Below are 21,132 nucleotides of genomic sequence, written 5' to 3' on the forward strand. Positions count from 1 at the left end.
AGTTAACGGTGCAAAGAGTTGACCTGTCGCCCGGAAAGCGATGTAAAATAGTCAGCAAGGCTACAATTACAAAAATATTTAGAAGAAAAATGGGTGGAAACTTAAAACCAAAGGTGGCGTTTCCACAATTTTGGCCACTACGGTAGGCTGGGGATCAGCATTTGCCACGTAGAATCCCAGTTTGTGTGGGATTATCCTGGCTTCACCGAAGGCTTTTTCTTCCTCGTTTCTCAGTTGCCAAGATTAAAAATTTAACCACCCGCTCCAAAATACAACATCGTGTCACGGGACTCGTATTGTACGTCAATCGTTAGTAATAATTAATAATAACTGGAGCACCACCTAAACACCTCCAGCATCGACAAATTCACCGTCTGTCAATTGCAAAAGGCAGCTGGGCTCCGCACAGCATCCCGTCCCGCAACGAGATTCACCACGCCGGCCCGACGTTCCACACCGGTCCCTCCCAGGTCCTGGGGGCGGTCGCGGCAGGTGGACAGAAGCGCCAGGTCCAGTCAGGACCTCCGGCTGGCTGTGTGACAAATAATAATAATAATAATAATAATAATGATAATCATTCATCATATATTGTCATGGATCACTCTGTTTGTTCCCCAGGATTTGCGAGCAGGGGATTGGAATAGATGACCTCCGAGATCCCTTCCAACTTTATTATGATTATGATTATTGTATTATTGATCATCGCACAGTCAGCAGATGTTCAGACTGGATTTGGCATTTTTGTCTACCCATCGAGTCCTTACCAAGGACCTGGGATAGGCAGATGTGGATGTTGGATGGTATTACAGATCTCGTCGCAGGAAGGAAGCAGTTCCTAGTAAGGCCGCCTTTTGCAATTGACTAATGGGGAATTTGTCAATGCTGATGATGGTGTTCCAGTGGTGCTCCAGTTGTTTTGGGATTGCACCCAAGGCGTTTATTACTATTGGTACTACTACCCTTGCTTGCCTTTGCCACAATCTTATTTCTATTTGTAGGTCTTTGTATTTTGATATCTTCTCCAGTTCTTTCTCGTCTATTCTGCTGTCTCCAGGCACTGCCACATCCACTATCCAGACTTTTTTGTCTTTCTTATCGACAATTGTTAAGTCCGGGGTGTTGTGTTGCAGGTGCTTGTCTGTTTGAATTCTGAAGTCCCAGAGCAGTGTAACTTTTTTATTATCTATGACTTTCTCTATTTTATGATCCCACCAGGCAAATGGTATTTCTTGCAGATCTTCCAATGCACCATTGTTGCTACTTTGTCATGCCACTGCTTGTAGTCACTATTATTATTATTATTATTATTATTATTATTATTATTATTATTATTATTATTATTATTATTATTATTATTATTATTATACTGGAAGCTTTTAAGAAGAGTCGGGACAGTCATTTGTCTGAAATGGTATAGGGTTTCCTGCCTGCGCAGTGGGTTGGACTAGATGACCCCACGGTCCCTTCCAACATCATCATCATCATCATCATCATCATCATTATTATGATGATTATATTTATTATATAAAAAGTTGGGAATTAGCCTCTTTCCATTCCTCCCTTTTCATGGTGGAAGCTAGGAAATGAAAACATCTCACTCTTCTGGGAGGAGACCATGGGGTGGGGGGTGGGGTGGGGAATAACCTCAAACTCAACTCCCCCCAGGGGATTTGCCCACCCCCCATCCCCTTCTCCCATGGACTGACCCCCGTTTGCATCTTCCTTGCCATCCCTCAACTTTGTTACTCAAACCCTGTTAGAATACAATAACAGAGCTGGAACGGACCTCATAGGTCATCTACTCCAGCCCTCCACCTGGCCGATCCTCCCCTCAAGGGAGCAGTCTCTCTTCTTCTCCCTGGGTTGCCTCCACCCTTCCTGGCCAGAGGGCATTGAAAACCAGTAAAAAGGTTAACAAGTTAAAAAGAAAAAAATAAACAATTACAGGGATAGAATAGAATAGAATAGAATAGAATAGAATAGAATAGAATAGAATAGAATAGAATAGAATAGAACAGAATAGAATAAAGGATAGAGAATAGAATATAAAATATAAACAATTACAGGGATAGCTAAACAGTTCACAGTTGCTTTTCGCAGAGTACTGGGTCTGGAAGTGCCCCTTGAGGCCATCTAGCCCAACCCGCCTACTCCATGCAGGCGAGACAGAAGGCCGGCTGTCGTCCTCCACTTGAATACTTCCAAGGTTGATTCAGCCTTCCGTCCTGCCCCGGAGGGCACAATAAGGGCACTGATTGTTGGGGTGGGGGGAAAGGCTGACTCTGTAAACTGCTTAGGGAGGGGCTGCAAAAGCGCTGGGAAGCGGTATATAAGTCTGGAGTGCTTATTGCTTCCTTATGGATGTGAGCCAGTTGCCAAGTAGCCGAACTGCAGTCACACACGGGGTTGGTGTGTGTGACAGTCCTGAGGACAAGGATGGCTGGCAAAACCCCTTTTCCTGAGGCTCTTGTGACTCTGAGCCCTCCTTAAAGGAAGGGCTGCCTGGGTGCCTCTTTCCACCAGGAGCCCAAGATAATATATTTGGTGCCCGAAGCCTCATCGGCACCTGGGGCTCCTGGAGACATGAGGCTATGGAAACTCTGCCGTAGGAAGGAGCAGATTTATGGAGCAGTAAAAAAGAATGGAATGGAATGGAATGGAATGGACAGGACACGACAGAAGAAAGAACAGAATAATAGAACAGAATAATAAGAATAAGAATAAGAATAAGAATAAGAATAAGAATAAGAATAAGAATAAGAGTGGAGTGGAGTGGAGTAGAGTAGAGTAGAGTAGAGTAGAGTAGAGTAGAGTAGAGTAGAGTAGAGTAGAGTAGAGTAGAGTAGAGTAGAATAGAATAGAGGTGGAATAGAATGATGATGATGATGATGATGATGGTGATAACTTTATTGTCACTTTGAATGTACACCAATCGGCATACATCAAAATGAAATTTCGTTGCATACAGCTCTCAAAGGGTCACCACCTCCGATGTATACTTCTTGTTCGGGGCCCGCTGAAATTTCACATTGTCCACTTTAGTCCCTAGAGTGAACGATGGCAAACAGGACAGATGGAAATGGGGCTTCATGTGGATTAGTCCTCAAGTTAGCTTGTATTCTGACAACCTCGCCTTCTTTCCTTTTTCTGATCCTGACTCTTCCTTTTCCTTTAAGAGGCCTTGCTTCTTTTCACCCCTGGAGCACGCTGCTGCCCCCACCACCAACTCCTCCAAAAGCCTCTCTCTCTTCCTCTGGGCCTGCCGACAGCCTCATCCAGTTCCTTCGCTCCATAAGCTCCAGGTCCTCTCCTCCTCTGCCTCCTCTGGAAACAGCCCTGATTTGCAATAGAATCCATCACTGGGCCAGCAGTCAGATCTTGCTGCTGGTAGAACAAATTCAAACAGCGCCAATGACTTTTAACAGTCTCACCAACAGTTCCAAAACGACTAGAAACTCGCCAGGCCAGCAAAGATTGTCGGTCGTATGTCGTATGTTACCCCAGTTCCACCATGTTGCTCAAACACATCAAAATCTTCCTGATCATGTGGCCTATAGCCCTTACTATCCCTCCCAAAACTATTCGCCTTCAAGAGCCAATGCAGCCGCAGCCATTCCAGGCGCCGCCATCTTATAGAATAGAATAGAATAGAATAGAATAGAATAGAATAGAATAGAATAGAATAGAATAGAATTTGTTGTTGTTGTTAGCTGCGAAGTCGTGTCCGACCCATCGCGACCCTATGGACAACATTCCTCCAGGCCTTCCTGTCCTCTACCATCTTCTGGAGTCCATTTAAGCTCACGCCTACTGCTTCAGTGACTCCATCCAGCCACCTCATTCTCTGTCGTCCCCTTCTTCTATTGCCCTCGATCTTCCCCAGCATTAGGCTCTTCTCCAGGGAGTCCTTCCTTCTCATTAGGTGGCCAAAGTACTTGAGTTTTAGCTTCAGGATCTGGCCTTCTAAAGAGCAGTCAGGATTGATCTCCTCTAGGACTGACCGGTTTGATCGCCTTGCAGTCCAAGGGACTCGCAGGAGTCTTCTCCAGCACCACAGTTCAAAGGCCTCAATTCTTTGGCGCTCAGCCTTTCTTATGGTCCAACTTTCACTACCATACATTGCAACTGGAAAGACCATAGCCTTGACTATACGCACTTTTGTTGACAGGGTGATGTCTCTGCTTTTTAGTGTGCTGTCTAGATTTGCCATGGCTTTCCTCCCCAGGAGCAAGCGTCTTTTAATTTCTTGGCTACAGTCCCCATCTGCAGTGATCTTGGAGCCCAGGAAAATAAAATCTGTCACTACCTCCATTTCTTCCCCATCTATTTGCCAGGAATTGAGAGGGCCAGATGCCATGATCTTGGTTTTCTTAATGTTAAGTTTCAACCCAAGTTTTGCACTCTCCTTCTTCACCTGCAACAAGAGGCTCTTTAGTTCCTCTTCACTTTCTGCCATTAGAGTGGTATCATCTGCGTAGATGAAGAATAGAATAGAATAGAATAGGAATAGAATAGGAATAGAATAGGAATAGAATAGAATAGAATCAGGGCTTTTTTTCTCATAGAACACTCAGAACGGCGTTCCAGCACCTTTTTTTTTGCAACAACAACAACAAAAAAAAGCTCCCTCTATTTGCTTTAGTTGTAGGCAATCTTGGCCCTTTTTTATGACTCGTGGACTTCAACTCCCAGAAATCCTGAGCCAGCCACGCTGAGGGGAAAGAGAGAGGTTTCCATGCTGGCTCAGGAATTCTGGGAGTTGAAGTCCACGAGTCATAAAAGAGCCAAGGTTGCCTACCCTGCACTAGAGGAGGACATTAAAATTATTTACAAGGTTACTTCTTTAGGAGCTAAACTTTTAGAATCCAAAACAGTCAATTCAAAAAAGCCAACAGGAAAGAACCTCACATTTTTCATCTGCTTCTGTCTCTTGGAAGGTAAAATTAGATAACAAAATAATCTATTTCCTATGTTAACATCTCTGCAATGAAATCAATAAAGGTAACAGGAAAGAAATGAAAAACATTTTTCTGAATGTAATATGTCTAATTTAGCTGATGCTAGAAAAAAATAGTAACTTTTGTACACTCTTGAAAACTATTTTGAATCTATAACCATCTATTACAACTAAACCACTTTAAATTAAACAATGCTTAAGAATGAAATATTCTTAATTTGGACTTTACTTTTACTGTTTGGACTGTTGTCTGTTTTGAAAAATAGATTATTTAGAATCTATAGTTATGTTGCACTTCAGTCTTTAAATAATTAACCTAGTATATACATAACAATATGTGATGTTTTCCATGGTGAGCTTAACATCAATAACATTTATTAAAAAGGCTAAAATAATTTCTGGTGGTATTATCTGTACATTAAAATTTTGTTTAGTCACAATCTTTCACTTTTCACATTCTGGACAAGCAGTGGTCATGTATCCTAGCAAAAGATGTTACATATGTGCATAAGTGTAGTCAGTAGCATATGCCTTTTTAAAAATATCAAACATGCAAAGAAAGAAAAATAAGTCCAAAATATTTTTATTACATCCAGAAATGCCAACTTTGCCACCAATATTTCTCATTCATAACTATGGCACCCTAAGGATACCTGCATACATGCAAATGCTTCTCTGGGATCAGTAACGCAGCAGGGATTGCTTTTTCCTTCCAGTAACAGATTGCTGGGAAATACCAAACGTGGCCTTGAGAATTCCAGTTTGTTACAAATTTTTCTAGATGTGGTTGGAAAGAGGCTGTTTGGCGCTGAAGACCACTGCCACGAGGAGCACAGCTCTGGGTCGGGGTTCAGAGCAGCTCCAGGTGGGGGGCTTAGCACGGGCCGAGGCGTGGCAACTGTGTGGAGGGGAATCCTCACGGCGGCTGTGGGGAGGGGAATCCCCACGGCATGTGGCTCTGAGCGGCAGGGGTGGCGGTGCAAATATGGGCGGCGATGCCGTAGCAAGACACCGGCATCGCTCCCAGTGACACCTCTGAGTTCCGGCACCATTTTTTTAGAAAAAAAGGACAGAGTAGAGTAGAGTAGAGTAGAGTAGAGTAGAGTAGAGTAGAGTAGAGTAGAATAGAAAAAGAAATAGAGTAGAATTAGAATAGAACAGAATAGAACAGAATAGTTACAATAGAACAGAACAGAACAGAATAGAAAAAGGAATAGAATTAGAATACAACCGAACAGAATAGAAAAAGAAACAGAATAGAACAGAACAGAATAGAATATAGAATACAATATAAGGATAGAATAGGAGTAAATAGAATATAGAATAGAATAAGGATAGAATAGAATAGAATAAACGAACCATTGTAAGTCTGAGGACTCCTTATATCAATTGATCCTTTTGTCATTTAAATTTGGGGGGGGGGGGCTCTGATGGAGAAAAATATTACACGCCAATGTTAAGGCAGGGGTCTTCCAACTTGGCCCTTTGATGACTTGTGGACTTCAACTCCCAGAATTCCTTAGCCAGGCAAGCCCCAGGGAACAAATTTTGGAAATAAGGGGGAAATGCCAATACTATTTCCAGTTCTCCATTCACTGGGGGGGGGCGCTAATGAAAGGCAATTTCACACACACACACACACACACACACACACACACACACACACACCCTTATTAATTTCATTTCTGGTGAATGAAGGAAACCAACTTTTGTTCTACATCCTGCAATATTTGGCTTATCCTTGGAAAGCGGCACCTTGCGGTATGGAAATTATAACCGAAGACCCAGATGGCAAAGAGCCAGGAGCGTTGTTACTTCGTTTGGAGATCAGCACATTCCTTTTCCATTTATTTGTTTTTCTTCCTGGGTGTCTGGAAAGAGACACCCAGAAAGAAGTCTCTCAATATTGAGAGCCAATCTTGCCAAGTTTTGGGCGGAGGGGTATCTTTCGATTTCGTCTTTGTTTATTAACAGTTGGCTAGTCGGTCTTTTGGGTCAAGAAATTATCTTATCTTTCAAGGGAGTGAGAGATGAGGGCTGGCTTCCCGGGGTTTTTTGTGGGTGCTCCATCACTGGAGGTTCCCAAGAAAAGATGGGACAGCCATTTTTCCAGGAAGGAAGGACTCTTGCCTTGGACGAAGGGGTTGGACTAGATGACCTCCAAGGTCCCTTCCAGGATTCTTCTCACCGCTTTTTTTTTTGAATGCTGGTGAGGAGGAATCTCTTCAAATGTTCCCAAACAGGACAAATAATAATAATGGAAGGGACCTTAGAGGTCATCTAGTCCAACCCCCTTCTCAGGCAGGAAACCCGATGCCATTTCGGACAAACGGCTGTCCAGTCTCTTCTTAAGAGACTTGCAGTGTTGGAGCACTGAAAGGTGGATCACAAAGGTTTTTTTTTCCAAAAAAGGAGAAGCTTCATGGGTTGTGACTGGGGTGGGTGGGGGGGGAAGAGATAGAAGGATTTAGAGTCCAGACTGTTGAGACTGAATGTTGTGTGTGTGTGTGTGTGTGTTGTGGTGTAAAGCTCTATCGACAACAGGGTTTTTTACCCACGTTTGCCCCAGGTCCTTCTCCCCCATCTGTTTCCACATGGTGCCGCAAATCACACGATGCTTTGGGCTAGATTATTAGATGAGAGCACTGGAAGGGACCCGGAAGGTCTTCTAGTCCAACCCTGCGCTCAAGCAGGAGACCCTTTACCATTTGAGACAATTTACGTTGTGTATATAAACGTCCGTGTGTAGGAGAGCTATACAATTTGAGGCTGAGGTCTTTTCCTTCCATGCCAATTCCTCCCCTCCCCGAATCTGCGGTAACCTCTTCCTGGGGTGGGGAGCTCCAGATCGGGTTCAAACTGCTGTTTCATTCAGGAAGTTAGCCTTCCCTTTCGGAGAATCCAAGCTCTGCCCAAATAATTGAGTGGCAACCCCGTCCACAGTGAGGCCTTGCTGGGAGGGAGCCGTGAGGCCTTCTCCTTGGCCAGGGTGGTGGGAGTTGTACTTCGACCTGTGGGGTGAGCACCCAGCCGCCCACGCCCGGCCTCCCAGACTCAAGATGGAGACTTTGCCCAGGCAGCTGAGGGGGCTCCCCTCCAAGGCCTCCTCCTTCTCCTCTTCCCCCCCAGGAGCCCTGCGGCTGCCTGGCAAACCCCACCGCAAAGAGGCTCCTCTTCTTCTCTCAGATGCCAAGACCACCCAGAACAAAAAAGGCGGGAAAACCTCCTAGCCAGTTCTGAGGGGGAGAAGGAGCAGCCTAAAAGGCGGGGAAACCCTTGCACCACATGGGCCAGTTGAGCCTGAGGGGAGAGGAGCAAAAAAGGCGGGAAAGCCTCCCAGCCGCCTGAGGGGGAAGGAGCCTAAAAGGAAAATCCTCACACCACACGGGCCAGTTGCACCTGAGGGGGAGGAGCAAAAAAAGGCGGGAAAACCCTTGCACCACACGAGCCAGTTGAGCCTGAAGGGGGAACAGCAAAAAAGGCAGGAAAACCTCCCAGCCCTCTCTGAGGGGCGGAAAAGCCTAAAAGGAGGGAAAATCCTCACACCACAGGGGCCAATTGCACCTGAGGGGGAGGAGCCTAAAAGGCAGGAAAATGTGCCTGAGCAGCAGCTCCTTTTCCCTACCCAGGAAGAAGCTTCTGGAAATTGCCTCCTGCTGGCCTTATTTAGCACCCCTAGCAGAATTAGGGACGCGGTGGCTCAGTGGGTTAGGACACTGAGCTTGTCGATCAGAAGGTCGGCAATTTGGCAGGTCGAATCCCGAGTGCCGTGTAGCAGAGTGAGCGCCTGCTACTGGTCCTAGCTTCTGCCAACCTAGCAGTTCGAAAGCATGTAAAAATGCAAGTAGAAAAATAGGGACCACTACGGTGGGAAGGTAACAGCGTTCCGTGCGCCTTTGGTGTCTAGTCATGCCGGCCACATGACCACGGAGACGTCCTCGGACAAGCGCTGGCTCTTCGGCTTTGAAACGGAGATGAGCACTGGCCCCTAGAGTTGGAGACGACTAGCATGCATGTGTGGAGGAACCTTTACCTTTAGCAGAATTCAGCAAGGGGGACGGGAAACTGCAGACACCACAGCCCCCGCTTTTCCCCACTGATGATTGGGTCTGATTGTGAGTCTTGGATCACCTGCAGTTTCCTTGCCAGTTTCCCCCAAGTGGTTTGCCATTGCCTCCTTCCTGGGGCTGAGGTAGAGTGACCGGCCCAAGGTCACCTAGCCAACTTCGTGCACGAGGCAGACTAGATCCCCTGCAGATTCTCTAGAACAGAGGTGGGGGGAACGGTCTCCCCCCCCCAATATGGCTTGTGGACAACTCCCAGAATTCCCAAGGCAGGAACCCAGCCGGGCTCAGGAATTCTGGAAGCCAAAGTCCACGAATCGCGCAGCTCTAATAAGCCCAGCCTTCAACCTCTCCCCGCCCCCACTATAAAGCCCTCCAGACGCCAGTTTGTACCATTTTTTTATTATTATTATTATTTACATGTTAAAGAACCAGAAGATTTAAACATACAGTTTTAAGATGAAACAGAGCCCTAGAAGGTGGAACGAGTGGGAGTAAAAGAAACGGTAGAAAAAATATACAGTCAACGTAAAAAACTCGGATGGGGGGGCCGCCTCTCCTGTTACGGCAGCCGCCCCGGAGTGGGGGGGGCAAAGAACATGCGATTGTGGCGGTTGTGCCAAGGACGTACACGGCTGCACTCACTCCGGATCCCAGGGAAGCCAACGAGGGGAAGAGGGGGGAGAACAAGGGGGAATAAATAAAGAACCTCGAGTGCCGGGGGGGGGGAAGGGCAAGTGAGAGGAAGAGGAGGCAACTTTTGTCCCCTCCCCCACCCGAGGGAGAGGGGGCTCCAAGCTGGAGCACGGGGAAGCGAACGCCCTCCTGCCCCCCCCCCGCCATCTCTGTCCCTCCGGAGAAGGGAGCGTCACCCAAACTCAAAACTCACTAAATGCCGGATAAAAACTACACAAGGCTTTGGAGTCCCAGGCGTCCCCCCCTTGCAGAGCAACCCTGTACACAGTCCCAGGCAGGCCCCCCCTTCCAACTGAAGCACAAACGGAAGTGTGGGGGGGGAGGGACCACCGGCTCTCACCCCGCCACGGTCCAGTGAGGGGAGAAGAGGGAGGCCAGTGGCCAAGCCTTCCTGCGCTGACCCGGGGGAGGAGCCCCCTCTCCCTCGCCTTGCTCTCCCGGGTTCCGATCCTGCGGAACCGCCTCCTCTTCCGGCCTTCCTTCCTCCTTTCTCCCGCCGGGCCCGTCTCTCCTCCCATCGCCCTCGGGGTTGCCTAGCTGGAGTCCGAGTCGCTTGTGTCCGAGGAGGAGGAAGAGGAGCTGGAGCTGCTGGAGTCGGAGCTGGAGCTGCTGGCGCTCAGGCGGGAGACGGGCACCTGCTGGGCGGACTCTGGTTTCTCGCTGGCTGCAGGGGGGAGGGGGAGCAACAAGAGGAGGGGGTCAGTCCCGGACCACCATCCCCCCCCCGAACCCATGGCTGCTGCTGCTGTGGCTAGAGGCCAAACTGACCTTTCTTGGGCGGCTTCTTGGCCGAGTTCAGCTGCCCGCTGACGTCCTGCAGGCGCTTCTCCAGCTCTCGCTTCTTCTCCAGGGCCAGCTCCTCCTTCGTCTTGCCCACCGGCTTCTTCAGGGCTGTGGGGGAGAATCCTGGTCAGGGGGAGGAAGGGGCGCTTGCCACCCACGCACGAGGCCTGCTGCTCCCACTCCGCACCCGGCAAGGGAGGGACCCCGCTGGGCCTGTCGAAGCCCTTACTTCTAACTCTGTGACAGGCCACCTCGAGTCTGGAAAGGGAGTTTTCTGCACACACCCCCCCCAGGCTGGACGAGGTGGGCATCCATCTGAACGACCCACTTAAAAAGACACGGGTGGGCAGCCCGGGTAGGTGGCGGGTGAGGGTGGAAAAGCTTCCCAGACGAAGCCAGCTGGCCAGAGGAGGAGTTCAAGGACAAGAGACAGCGAAGAGCCAAGCAAAACTGAAGGTTGTGCAACAGCTGCTTTTCTAAAGCCTTCGGCAGAATCCCCCAGAGGGGCTGCATCTCTTCCCCCCCCCCAGGAGGTCACAGGCTAATTATCAGGGAGGGTTTCCCCCCCCTCCCTCCCCACAGAAAAAAACCCTAACTAACCAGCGATTTTCCCTATCCCTGACGTTTGTAAACAAGGCCGGGGGAAACCTCCATGGTGGGGATAATCCAGCACTTGAAACATCCTCTTGGAGCCCCCCCTCCCCCCCCAGGGCCAACGTGGAACGCTCTCCGGAGTGCAATTTCAGGGTGTTTTTCCACAGCAAAAGGCACCGCGAGAGAGACAAAACCAGGCATGACGAGGCGTGAAATGGGGCAATGCCCCTTCTGCTGCATTCACTCCCTGGGGCATCCCCGTGGAGCCAGGGCCCGGTTGGTGTGTTGGTGTGTGTGTGTGTGTGTGTTGGGGGGGTAGGGCGCCACGCCAGCACTCACTCTCGCTGTACGGCTTGCGGGGCTTCTTGCGCAGGCAGGAGAGGACGTAGTGCTCCAGCTCCCGCAGCGTGGAGGCCTTGAGCGTCTCGAAGTCGATCTCGATCTCCTCCGGGTTCGAGTCCCGCAGCGAGGGCTCCCGCGACTGGATGATGTGCACCACCCGGCCCAGCTTCTCCCCCGGCAGCTTATTGATGTCCAGGCTGAGCTGGCGCTTCTCGTCGTAGCTCATGGGCTTGCTCTCCTCCTCCTCCTCCGAGTCGAAGAGCAGGGGGGCCGGGGGAGGAGGGGGAGGGGGAGCAGCCGAGGCCTTGGAGCCTCCCGACTTCTTCGTGTTCCTGGCGGGCGAGAGGAGAGGGGGGGGAAGGTTTAGGTGGCGTGCAGCCCCCCCACAGGAACCCCAGAGTGGGGAGGGTGGGGGGGATCGTCGGCTGTCAGACTTGTCTTGGCTTGTTTCCGTGTGCGCACACACACGCAAGAGCTCGCCACGGTCGATCCGCCGGGGAAAGAGAGTCATCACCCAGCCGGTTCCCCCACCCAGCCCCCGCCGGACAGAAGCTCACTCACTTGCCGCCCCCACCGGCCTTCTTGGGCTTCTTAGGCTGGGCCGGGTGGTGAGCGCGGCCCCCCTCCTCCCCGGCTTTGGCCTTGCGCTTGTCCAGCCTCCTCCGCTTCTTCTTCTCCTTCTTGTCGCGCTTCTTCTTGGGCTTGGAGACGGGACCCTGGGAGAGGGCGGCCAGCTGCTCGTGCACGGCCCGCAGCTGGGGGGGAAGGAGGAGAGGCGGGGTGGAGACGTCGCCAAGGGCCCCCCCTTTCCCCTCCCACCACTGCCTCATTCCCTCCCCCCCTCTCACTTCCACGCCCTGCTCACCTGTTCCTGCAGCTCAGCAAGCCGGTTGGCTCGCTCCTCCTCGGAGTCCGAACTCTCCTCCTCGGTGTCGGAGGAGCTCTCGCTACTACTCTCGTCTTCGTCCCCCTCGTCGTCGTCCTCCTCCTCTTCCTCCTCCTCCTCTTCCTCGCTGGAGGAGTCGTCCGTGGAGGACTTCATCAGGAGTCCCGGCTGGGGGAGCGACGTCGAGGGAGGGCCGACGTGGAGGGGCTCATCTGGCATCTTGGCGTAGCTGAACTCGAAGACGTCCTGCCGCAGGGACGGCGGAAGCAAACACACACACACGCCCCTCTTTATTGCTCTGGCACCGAAACGGGGAAGGGGGTGAGGAGCCCTCCCCTCCCTCCGGACCCCCAGGGGCCTCACCTGCAGCTTGCGCGCCATGGCCACCACATCGTGATCAGGAGGGTTGTACTTGTAGCAGTTGGAGAACATCAGCCGTACGTCGGAAGCAAACTCCTGCGCGTCGCGGTACTCCCGGTTCTCCATCTTGCGCTGCGGCCCACGAGACGAGCCAGAGGGAAAACGAGGGCAGGAGACAATGAGGTCACAAAATCCAGAGCTTTCGACGCACGCATACAACCCCCGGCGACAAGATCTCCCCACGGGACCCGTTCAATTCCCAAAGGAGACCTTCAGCACAGCGAGACGGCACCCATGAAGTGAAGCTCAGCGTGTGGACGCGGTCCTGCTGCCCCCACCCCCCTGGGGAGCCGAGCCCTTCTTCTCCCCACCCCATTGCGCGCAACTACAGGACCCATCTCTTCTAGGCTCTGGTGCACACTGGATATGCTACTGATCACCACCCTGCACTGCTTCATCTCTGGCCGGGAGACACGTGTGGCGGTGCCTAGACGTGTCCTCCTTTCCCGCAAAGCATGACTGGCTAAGCAGAACCGCAGTGTTTTCAGAAATGCTTTTATTGCTGAGAAAGAAAAAATTGGGGGGCCCCACTACACCAAGGCAAACAATTGCCTGTTTTTCCAGCTTCTTTCCCAGGAGGGCTGGGTAATGTTTTTGGACCACACGTCCTTCATTAGTCCCTTTCCCATTCTCTCTCTCTTTCCCTTCCCTTCTCTCTCTCTTCCTTTTCTCTCTCCCCTTTCCCATTCTCTCTTTCTCTCCCCCCCTTCCCTCCCTTCCAATGGCCAGGCTTTGCCCTCTTACAACAAAGGAAGCAGAACATCCTGCACAAAATCCGGACGTGGCTGTTGGGCCACAAGTTCAAACAAAGGCAGGTGTGGAGGCCCACTTCAGAGGCAAAGGGAAGCTGAACTCTCTCTACCTAGAAAGCCGGTTTGGTCTGGCGGTCAAGGCACCCACCAGGCTAGAAACGCAGGAGGACCGCAAGTTCAAGTCCCACCACCTTAGCCGCGAAAGTGGCTTTGGGCCAAAAAGACCTTCCCACCTGGCAAGGTGGCCGTTACGGGGAAAATTAAGAGAAGGGCGTCTTGAGGCGCTCGCCGCCTTGAGTAATCTATAAAAACCACCAAGGCGGGCTATTTAGAAAACTAAAAATACAGGGCAAGGCGTGTGACGTAGACGCGTTCCTCCCCTCCTCCACCTTTTCCCATCCCCGTCTCAGCCGAAGGGAGCCATTAGGAGACTCCTTGCTGCCACCCCAAGACTCTCCCGCTCCGAGACTCCCCTCTCCCAGACTCGCGCCCCTCCCGATTCGAGGCGCCTCCACCCCTCAAGCTCACCTTGATGCTGCTGAGGTCCATGGGGTGCTTGATGATCTCGTGGTAGTCGTGGAGGCCCAGGGCGGAGGCGTCGACCGGCTTGTAGAAGGGCCAGGCGTAGGCCGCGTGCCGCTTGGAGACGAGCTCCTTCAGGATGCCGTTGCAGTACTTGAGCTGCTCCGACAGCTTCCCCCTCTTGGAGGTCTGGTGCTGCTGCGAGTCGGGCAGGTCCTTCCGCGGAGGCTTGATGGGGCGCCCGCTCTCCCTCCGGGCGGGGATCTTGGCCGCCTTGGTCTCCAGGGCGCAGGGGGCGGAAGGGGAGGACTCCCCGCCGCTGGTGGCGATGATGGCCGTGGGCGTGGGGGTCGTGGTGTCCGCTTTCCGCTTGACGCCTTTTTTCTGGGCGGGGCAACACGACGGCTGGATGAGTTCCCGGCGGGCCAAGAGCGTGCCACCACCGGGGCTGCCGGTGGGACCCCCGCGCTGCCCCCCCACCCGCTGGACTCCCTACCCGGGACCCCCGAGCTCACCTTGGTCACCGGCTGCGCGGGCACGGCCAGCAGCGGCTGGGAGGCGGAGGAGTGCAGGGGCTTGAGGAGAGGGGCAGAGATGACGGAGGGGTGGGGGATGCTGATGACAGTGGTGGGGATGTCCGTGGGGCTGCTGGAGAAGAGCCCCGCGTGGGAGGAGACCGAAGAGATGGCCGGCACTTGCTGGGCAGCCGCGTTGGCTGCTGCCAGGAGGGCTGTGGGGGAAAGAATCACCTGAGAGATGGGCCGAAGCCACTTAAGACAGTCAACACACACACGCACGCACACACGGGCCCGTTTCCAAACCGGGAAAGCTTTTGCCCCCACACCCACTGCCATCGGGCGCCTGGATCTCCGCTCCCGGTTACCTGCTGCCCGCGAGGCTCCCTTCTTGTGGCTGTTCTTGGCCACGGTGAGGACAATCTCCTGCTCCTCCTGAGGCATCTGGGCCACTTTCTGCAGAAAGATCTTCTCCAGCGTCTGGGCCATCAGCACAATATCATCCGTGGGCTACAAGGAGGCGACAACCGGCAAAAAATAAAATTGATACCATCACCACTTCGGCGTCACTTTCCTGCACGCCCTCCGAAAAGCCTCCGGGCCGGGCAGAGCTGGAGTCAAAAGGAAGCCAGCCCCAAACACGCTAAAACCGTGCGACCGAAGGTCTCCCCAAACACCGGTGGCAGCAGAGGTTTCCCAAAATCCACACATCTGGGGTTACACCGCTCTTGTCCTCGATAGGATTCCCAAAATAGTTCGAGCCAGGTTTTCACCGGACAGAAAAACAAAGCTCCGGCAGGCCGATCTGCGCTAGAACAGGAAGCCGTTCCCTGCAGATCTGACCAGCCGGACGCAGACACGCTGGAAAACGTAGCCATTTAAGATATCTGACCCACGAAATCGTTCGAACAGAGGCCCGGGCCACAAAAGCACCCAGGTGTGCTATTAAGCGCTACTACTTTCCTCCGGCTGGCCCAGCTCAGCCGGGTGGAAGCACCGTTTCCGGGCTCACCTTGTTGTAGATGTAACAGTTGGTGAACATGGTGTTGAAGTCCTGCATGCACTCGCCCGAACTCCAGTAGTAGCCGTTCTCCAGGCGCCGCTTGATGGTGCCCATGTCCATTGGCTGCTTGATGATTTTGTGGTAGTCCTGGAGATTGGGGGGAGAGGGAGGGCAAGTGCCAAGCCGGCCATCAGGGACCCTGCAAACAGCTGCTTCTCATGCAGCGAGACGCCCGGTTCCTCGGGGAGGAGAAGGCTATGCAAGCTGCAGCCACAACAACCGCCACACCGGGGAAGGGGGGGGGTGTTTCCACCTCACTGTCTAGGCAACCCTGCCGCTAAGCAGCCCGCCACCACAATGCACGCGAGGACGACAGGGACCGTTGCCTGGCTCTTCCAAAATTGATCGAGAATGTGGAAACCGCAAGGAAGGCCCCCCCACTCCCTTGGGGAGATCTACGGCCTATACCTGAAAAAGCGCCCCCACCCCACCCCAAGAACCAGACTACTCGGAAGGCCTGCTCCGCCAACGCCCGTAAACAAGCAGTAATAACCCTGGACAGGCTTTTGTTTTGTTTTACCTCTGGGCTTTAAATCCTTGGGTGCCGGCCGTTAATTTGGGGGGGGCCGCCTGATGTCTTCTACAAAGTCATGGATGGGAATCTGCAAAACGCATTCAGGTCACAAGAGATTAGACGGGGGAGGAGTGGTGCAAAAAGCAGCGGCATCCTCTCATCCATACCTTTGTAGGGACATGAGGGGGGGGGAGAGGAGGAGGAGGAGGAAGAGGAGAGACCCTCGCTCGGTGGGACCCTAACGACTCGCAAGGACCCTGACTGACTGTCGGGAAGACGGACCCCGAGAGGAGGGGAACAAAAAAAAAAGCCGACACAACAGCAGAAGCCAAAAAAAAAGCCGGGAGACGAGCAGCGCCATTCCCGATCATCACCCCTCACGCGCAGGTCGGTCGCTCCCCGGAAGGGAGCCGGCAAGCCCCTGGACGGGCACCGGGGCCGCGTCCCCGCTACCCCCACCCAGCCACCCCGCCGGGCGAGGCAGGCCGTTTACCGGGAGCCCCAGCTTGACGGCGTCGACCGGCTGGCGGAAGGGCCAGGCGAACTGGTGCTTCCAGAGGGCCTTCATCACCACTTTGTGCAGGTACTGGAGCTGGTTGGTGACCCGGCCGGGCTTCTTGGGGTTGGAGACCTCGGGCGGGGGCGGGTTGGCGGGGGCCAGCTGGAGGAGGGCCGGCACCGAGGCCATGGTGGGGCTCTCGAAGCCCTCGTAGAGCAGCGACGGCTTGCGGATCCGTTTGCCCGGCGCCGACTCCGCCGCCAGGCCCAGCAGGCCGGCATGGCCCCCCTCGCCCAGCAGCCTGCAAGAGGGCGGGAAGCGGGCTCAGCCGGGCACGCAGGGAGGGAGGAAGGCAGGCAGGCGGCGCCCGGTTGCTAGGCAATCCCGCCGGCCGGCCGGCTCAGCCCGCCCGCCGCCCCTCCCTGCCCGCCGGTACCTACTTGCCGTTGGGGTTCACGTTCTGCAGCATGCCCGCCGCCGCGCCGCCGCCGCCCTGGCCTCTCCGCCGGGAGGGTCCCGCTGCCGCCGCCGCCGCCTCCGTGGCCTCGGGGGGGCCCCCCACCTTGCTGGGCGCGCGGCTCAGGGGCGCATCGCGGGGAGGGGCCGCTGCATGGCGGGCCGGGGGGGTTGCGGAAGCGCCGGGCCCTCCTCCGCCTCCTCCTCCTCCTCCGCCCGCTGCTGCTGCTGCTGCTCCGTCGGCCGAGCGGCGCAAAAGCTCAGAAAATGGCGGCCCGGGCAGCTGCGCGGCGCTGCAGGCAGCTTCCCGCTCGCGAGGCCTCGGGGGAGGCCGGCCCGCCGCCGGGCACGAAATGCGGGGCGTCGCGGAGTCCCGGGGGCCGCCGCCTCCGGAAGGGCCGGGAGCCGGGCCGGGCGTCGCGGGCGGAGCCGCGGATGGCGGCGGATTGTAAGCGCGGGGGGAGGACGGGGAGCCGCGCTGCGCCTGGGCCGGCCGGCTCTCCCTGTTAGGCGGGACGGGCGGGGGCGGCCACCGCTACGGAAGCCGGGAGGAGGACCCGAGCGGTGGCGGCCGGCGATTACGGCCCGCCGGCGACGATGTCTCCGGGTAGAGTCCGCCCCCTCTTCGCCGCACTCGCGCTGGCTCCTTCGCGCGCCGAGCAGCCTCCTTCCTTCGCTACAACGAAATGGCGCCTATCGGCCTGCCCCCGACCGCCCTTATATAGACGGCCGCCGCCTCCCGATTGGCCGAGAGCGGGGTTGACATCACCGTCCCGCCCGGCCACGCCCACTGGCGGGCTCGACAGATCGCGCGGGGCGGAACGACGGGGGACGCTGCCCTGCGATTGGGAGACAGCCCGGTCGATCACTCTTCCACCTCCCGCCCCCTCCTCCGGCTGCCGGCTCGCGCATTGGGCCTGGCTGCCATTCGTTCGCTCCCGATTGGGCCGCGCGCCGCGCGGGGGCGGGGCGGCGAGAGAAGAGCGGCCGTTGGCTGTCGTCGTTCTCTGCTCACCGCGGGGGGAAGGGAGGGGAGACGGGAGAGGCGCCATTTTGGGACAGCGGAGAATCGGGGCGGCGGGAGGGGAGCGGCGGCCGCGTCGCGTTCCCGTCCCCGCCGCCGTCCTCTTCCTCCCTTCGAGACAGCCCCTACCCGGGGAAACGAAGCCTCAGACGGGAAAGCGGGCGCCGCCCGCCTCAACCGCCGTTTCCCGCCAAAAGCCGAGACTCCCCCCCCTCAGCCACACAAAAGACGCTCGGCTGAGGCGCCTCGACGGAATCCGGACCGAAGGGCTCGGCCGGCCGCCTCACCCCTCACCCAGATCGCCCACGGGGCGTTCTCGGCCCCGGCTTTCCGACAGCGGCCGGCGCGCTGCACAGGGCAGGAGGCGGCCCAGTGGCGCGGCTGAGTCATTCCCGGCGGGGGGAGGGCGGGGAGTCCCCGCGGGGCTGAAGGGCGCGCGAGACAATATCCCCCCCCCGCCTTCGCCCAGGCGCCGTGACGCAGCACTTCCATCTTGGGCTGCGGGGGGTGGAAAGTGTGTCCACCTCCCTCCACGGGCCGGTCACCCGCGCGGCACCGACTCCGTTTCTCCCCGAGACCCTCCAGAACCGTCCCGCCGGCGGGCGATGCTTTCCAGGCCCAGCCGGAGCCGCGCGACCCTCAGCGCCGGGAAAGTGGGGGATGGGAAGCCTGGGCAGAAGCGGCCGGCGCGTCACGTGACCGCGGAGCGCCGTCCTCATTGGCCGCCGAGAGCGCGAGGGGCCGCGAGGCGAAAGGCTCCGAATTTGCCTCCTCCGCCGCTCGGCGCCGCCGGAGCTGGGAAGAGCGAGGGGGTGGGTGAGGGAGGAAAACCTCCGTTCAGTTAACGAAGCCCAAAAAAAAAAAATCCTACCCAGCGCTGCCGCGGCCGCCATGAGCGGGCGGGGGGTGGGAAGCCTCACGTCACCGCGCTGCGATTGGGCCCCGCCGTCACGTGACCTCGTCGCGGCCGCCGTTCCCGAAAGCCCGGATGCTGCCGGGGGAACCCTTCCTTCCGCCGGGCCCCGCCGCGTAGCCGTCCGTAGGCGACCGAAGACAGTCCCGAAAAAGCGGCCCGTCCGCGCGGCCCCTTTCCGACGGCCCCCGCCCCCCGTCCGAGTCCCGCTTTGGGCGTAAAATGAGCATGGCTCCCGCGACGCCCGGAGAAGCTGGACTGCGCATGCTCCGCCTCACCCAGCCTCTATCTACCCTCGCGCCTGCGCACGAGCCCGGTGCGGGAGAGGCGGGGCGCGTGCGCAGTCGCGGCTTGTTGCGGCCCGCCGCCGGGCTGCCGTCGCGGGTGATGGGGGCGGGAGTCCCCGGGGGAGGGGGGCCGGCGGAGGCTTCCCTCTCCGCATCCGCAGCGGAGGGGGGAAGAGGGCGTCCCGGGGGCCCCTCTGCGCACGCGCGGAAGGTCCGCGCTTGGCCACGCCGTGTCCCGGCTTGACCCCTCCGGAGCGGCCGCCGGGCCTCGCTGGCCGGCGGGGAGGGGAGTCCCCGGGAGCGTCTCCTGGGAGGCCGAGGCTGCGGGGGGGGGCATCCCCGGGGCAGGGGAGCGGAGGGGCCGCCCTCCCCCGCGCAGCTGCTGCTGCAGCGGCCGGGGATGCCGCCCGGGCCCGGCTAGATGAGCTCGGGGGTCCCCTCCAGCTCTGCCCCGCGGAGCGAGCCCACCCCCCCTCGAAGCGGGACCCCGAAGCTCCCCGTTCCCCTCGGAGGGAATCCCCTCCGCCCGGCTGGCTGCCTCCATAGTGACTCTCATATGTCCAGCTATGTTTTGGTTTTAAAGTGTTTTGTGCGCGTGCCTAGAAAAAGTTTCTCACACTTACTTTTTTACTCTTCTCTTCTGCCTGATGAGAGGATGTAGTCACTTTAGCTCTTTTGTTTTCTCATTAAAAGTTTTACAATAGAATATGCCTCGGATTCTCTTTTCTTTGATATTCACCATGCAAATGAACCACGGTCCATCCTCCTCTGGTGGGACTGTTAATTGTTCCGCAACAGGGATTGTTTTATTTTTTATTTATTTATTTTAATTCCATTGATATCCCGCCCTTCTCCGAAGACTCAGGGCGGCTTACAAGCTTAGCAGTAGCCTTCATTCCATGTATATGCCTGCTTGTTAGGGCTTTCACACACACCCCCCAAGCGGCATTATTACAAAGTCAGCTTAATTGCCCCCAACAATCTGGGTCCTCATTTTACCTACCTGGGAAGAACGGAAGGCTGAGTCAACCTTGAGCCTGGTGCAACTCGAACCTGCACTAATGGCAGGCAGCTGGGGTTACTTAAGGAGGCATTAGCCCACTGCTCCACCAAGGCTGTGTAGGTTTGACAGAATAAGTAAGATCTCCTGCCTTGAGCAAGTGGGTTCAGCTAGATGACCTCTCGGGTCCCTTCCAGTCTAATGCTCCACCTCCGGGGGCCCAGAGGGAGGCCTTGCTGGGGAAGGAGCCCCGTCGGGAAGGAGGCGAGCTTTCGGCTGGACCAGCCCTCCCCCTGCCCCGCCCAGGGAGGCTAGCCCACCGTCTCGGGGTGCTTCAGCGGCCTTTGGCAGCCAGGACTCAGAGGGGGGGGCGGGGAAGAAGCCAAGGCGAAACCAGGCAGCCTACCAAAATTGGGCACGCCAAAATACAAACACCCCTGGATCGGGACAGGGGAGGGGGTCGCACACCAAAAAAAGGGGGGGGAGAGAGACCCCAGCAGGGAACATCACTTCCTGCCAGCCTGCTGGGCTTCTCTGTCTTAGAATTTGGAATAGGATAGAGATGGAAGGGGCCTCGGAGGTCATCTAGTCCAGCCCCCTCCTCAAGCCCTCTGTCTTCCCGGGGTTCTTGGGCGGAGTGACCCGCTGGTCGGTCAAGGCTGGAGGCGAGGCAGAAGGTAACAAACTGTGGGAGGGGCCAAAGCTGAGACCCCTCCCCCTCCTGACTACCCCCTCCCAAAGGCCTGGACCCCGAAGGAAAGGGGGGGAGCCACCCTGAGAAGGAGGGGGTGGGGATGCAGGGGGGGCAGTGAGGGTTCTGCCTGCTCCCTACAGGTGGCACCCCC

General features: G+C 56.0%; 1 protein-coding gene across 6 annotated transcripts; it reads right to left on the bottom strand.

The window, feature by feature from the left end:
• Positions 1–9,403: 9,403 nt before the first annotated feature.
• Positions 9,404–19,233, bottom strand: BRD2 (bromodomain containing 2). 6 transcript variants are annotated; one of them, XM_083352162.1, is made up of 12 exons: positions 18,959–19,233; positions 16,602–16,908; positions 15,544–15,681; positions 14,900–15,041; positions 14,532–14,746; positions 14,023–14,400; positions 12,686–12,814; positions 12,302–12,568; positions 11,998–12,191; positions 11,434–11,768; positions 10,486–10,608; positions 9,404–10,381 (listed from the first exon to the last, which is right to left on the bottom strand). In XM_083352162.1, the coding sequence occupies exons 2-12, from the start codon at positions 16,794–16,796 to the stop codon at positions 10,251–10,253; spliced, it is 2,247 nt and encodes a 748-aa protein (XP_083208288.1). In that variant the 5' UTR covers positions 16,797–16,908; positions 18,959–19,233; the 3' UTR covers positions 9,404–10,250. The 6 variants fall into 6 exon arrangements, with proteins under 6 accessions (XP_083208288.1, XP_083208291.1, XP_083208287.1 ...); XM_083352165.1 differs by lacking the exon at positions 16,602–16,908 and adding an exon at positions 16,115–16,196 and having other exon boundaries at positions 18,959–19,231; XM_083352161.1 differs by lacking the exon at positions 18,959–19,233 and adding an exon at positions 17,048–17,269.
• Between the last annotated feature and the right edge of the window lie 1,899 nt (positions 19,234–21,132).

The sequence above is a fragment of the Vipera ursinii genome (assembly GCF_947247035.1).
Source record: "Vipera ursinii genome assembly, chromosome: 2".
Classification (NCBI taxonomy): domain Eukaryota; kingdom Metazoa; phylum Chordata; class Lepidosauria; order Squamata; family Viperidae; genus Vipera; species Vipera ursinii.

Bases quoted from the DNA above. Each gene is read 5' to 3' on its own strand.
- BRD2 (XM_083352161.1), bottom strand. From the start codon at position 17,076: ATGCTGCAGAACGTGAACCCCAACGGCAA. The intron at 15,682-16,601 runs GTAAACGGCCTG...CCCAATCTCCAG, and splicing joins CCGTCAAGCTGGGGCTCCCG to GACTACCACAAAATCATCAA. The intron at 12,192-12,301 runs GTGAGCAGGGCG...CTTCCCCCCCAG, and splicing joins TTGCTGAGCTGCAGGAACAG to CTGCGGGCCGTGCACGAGCA.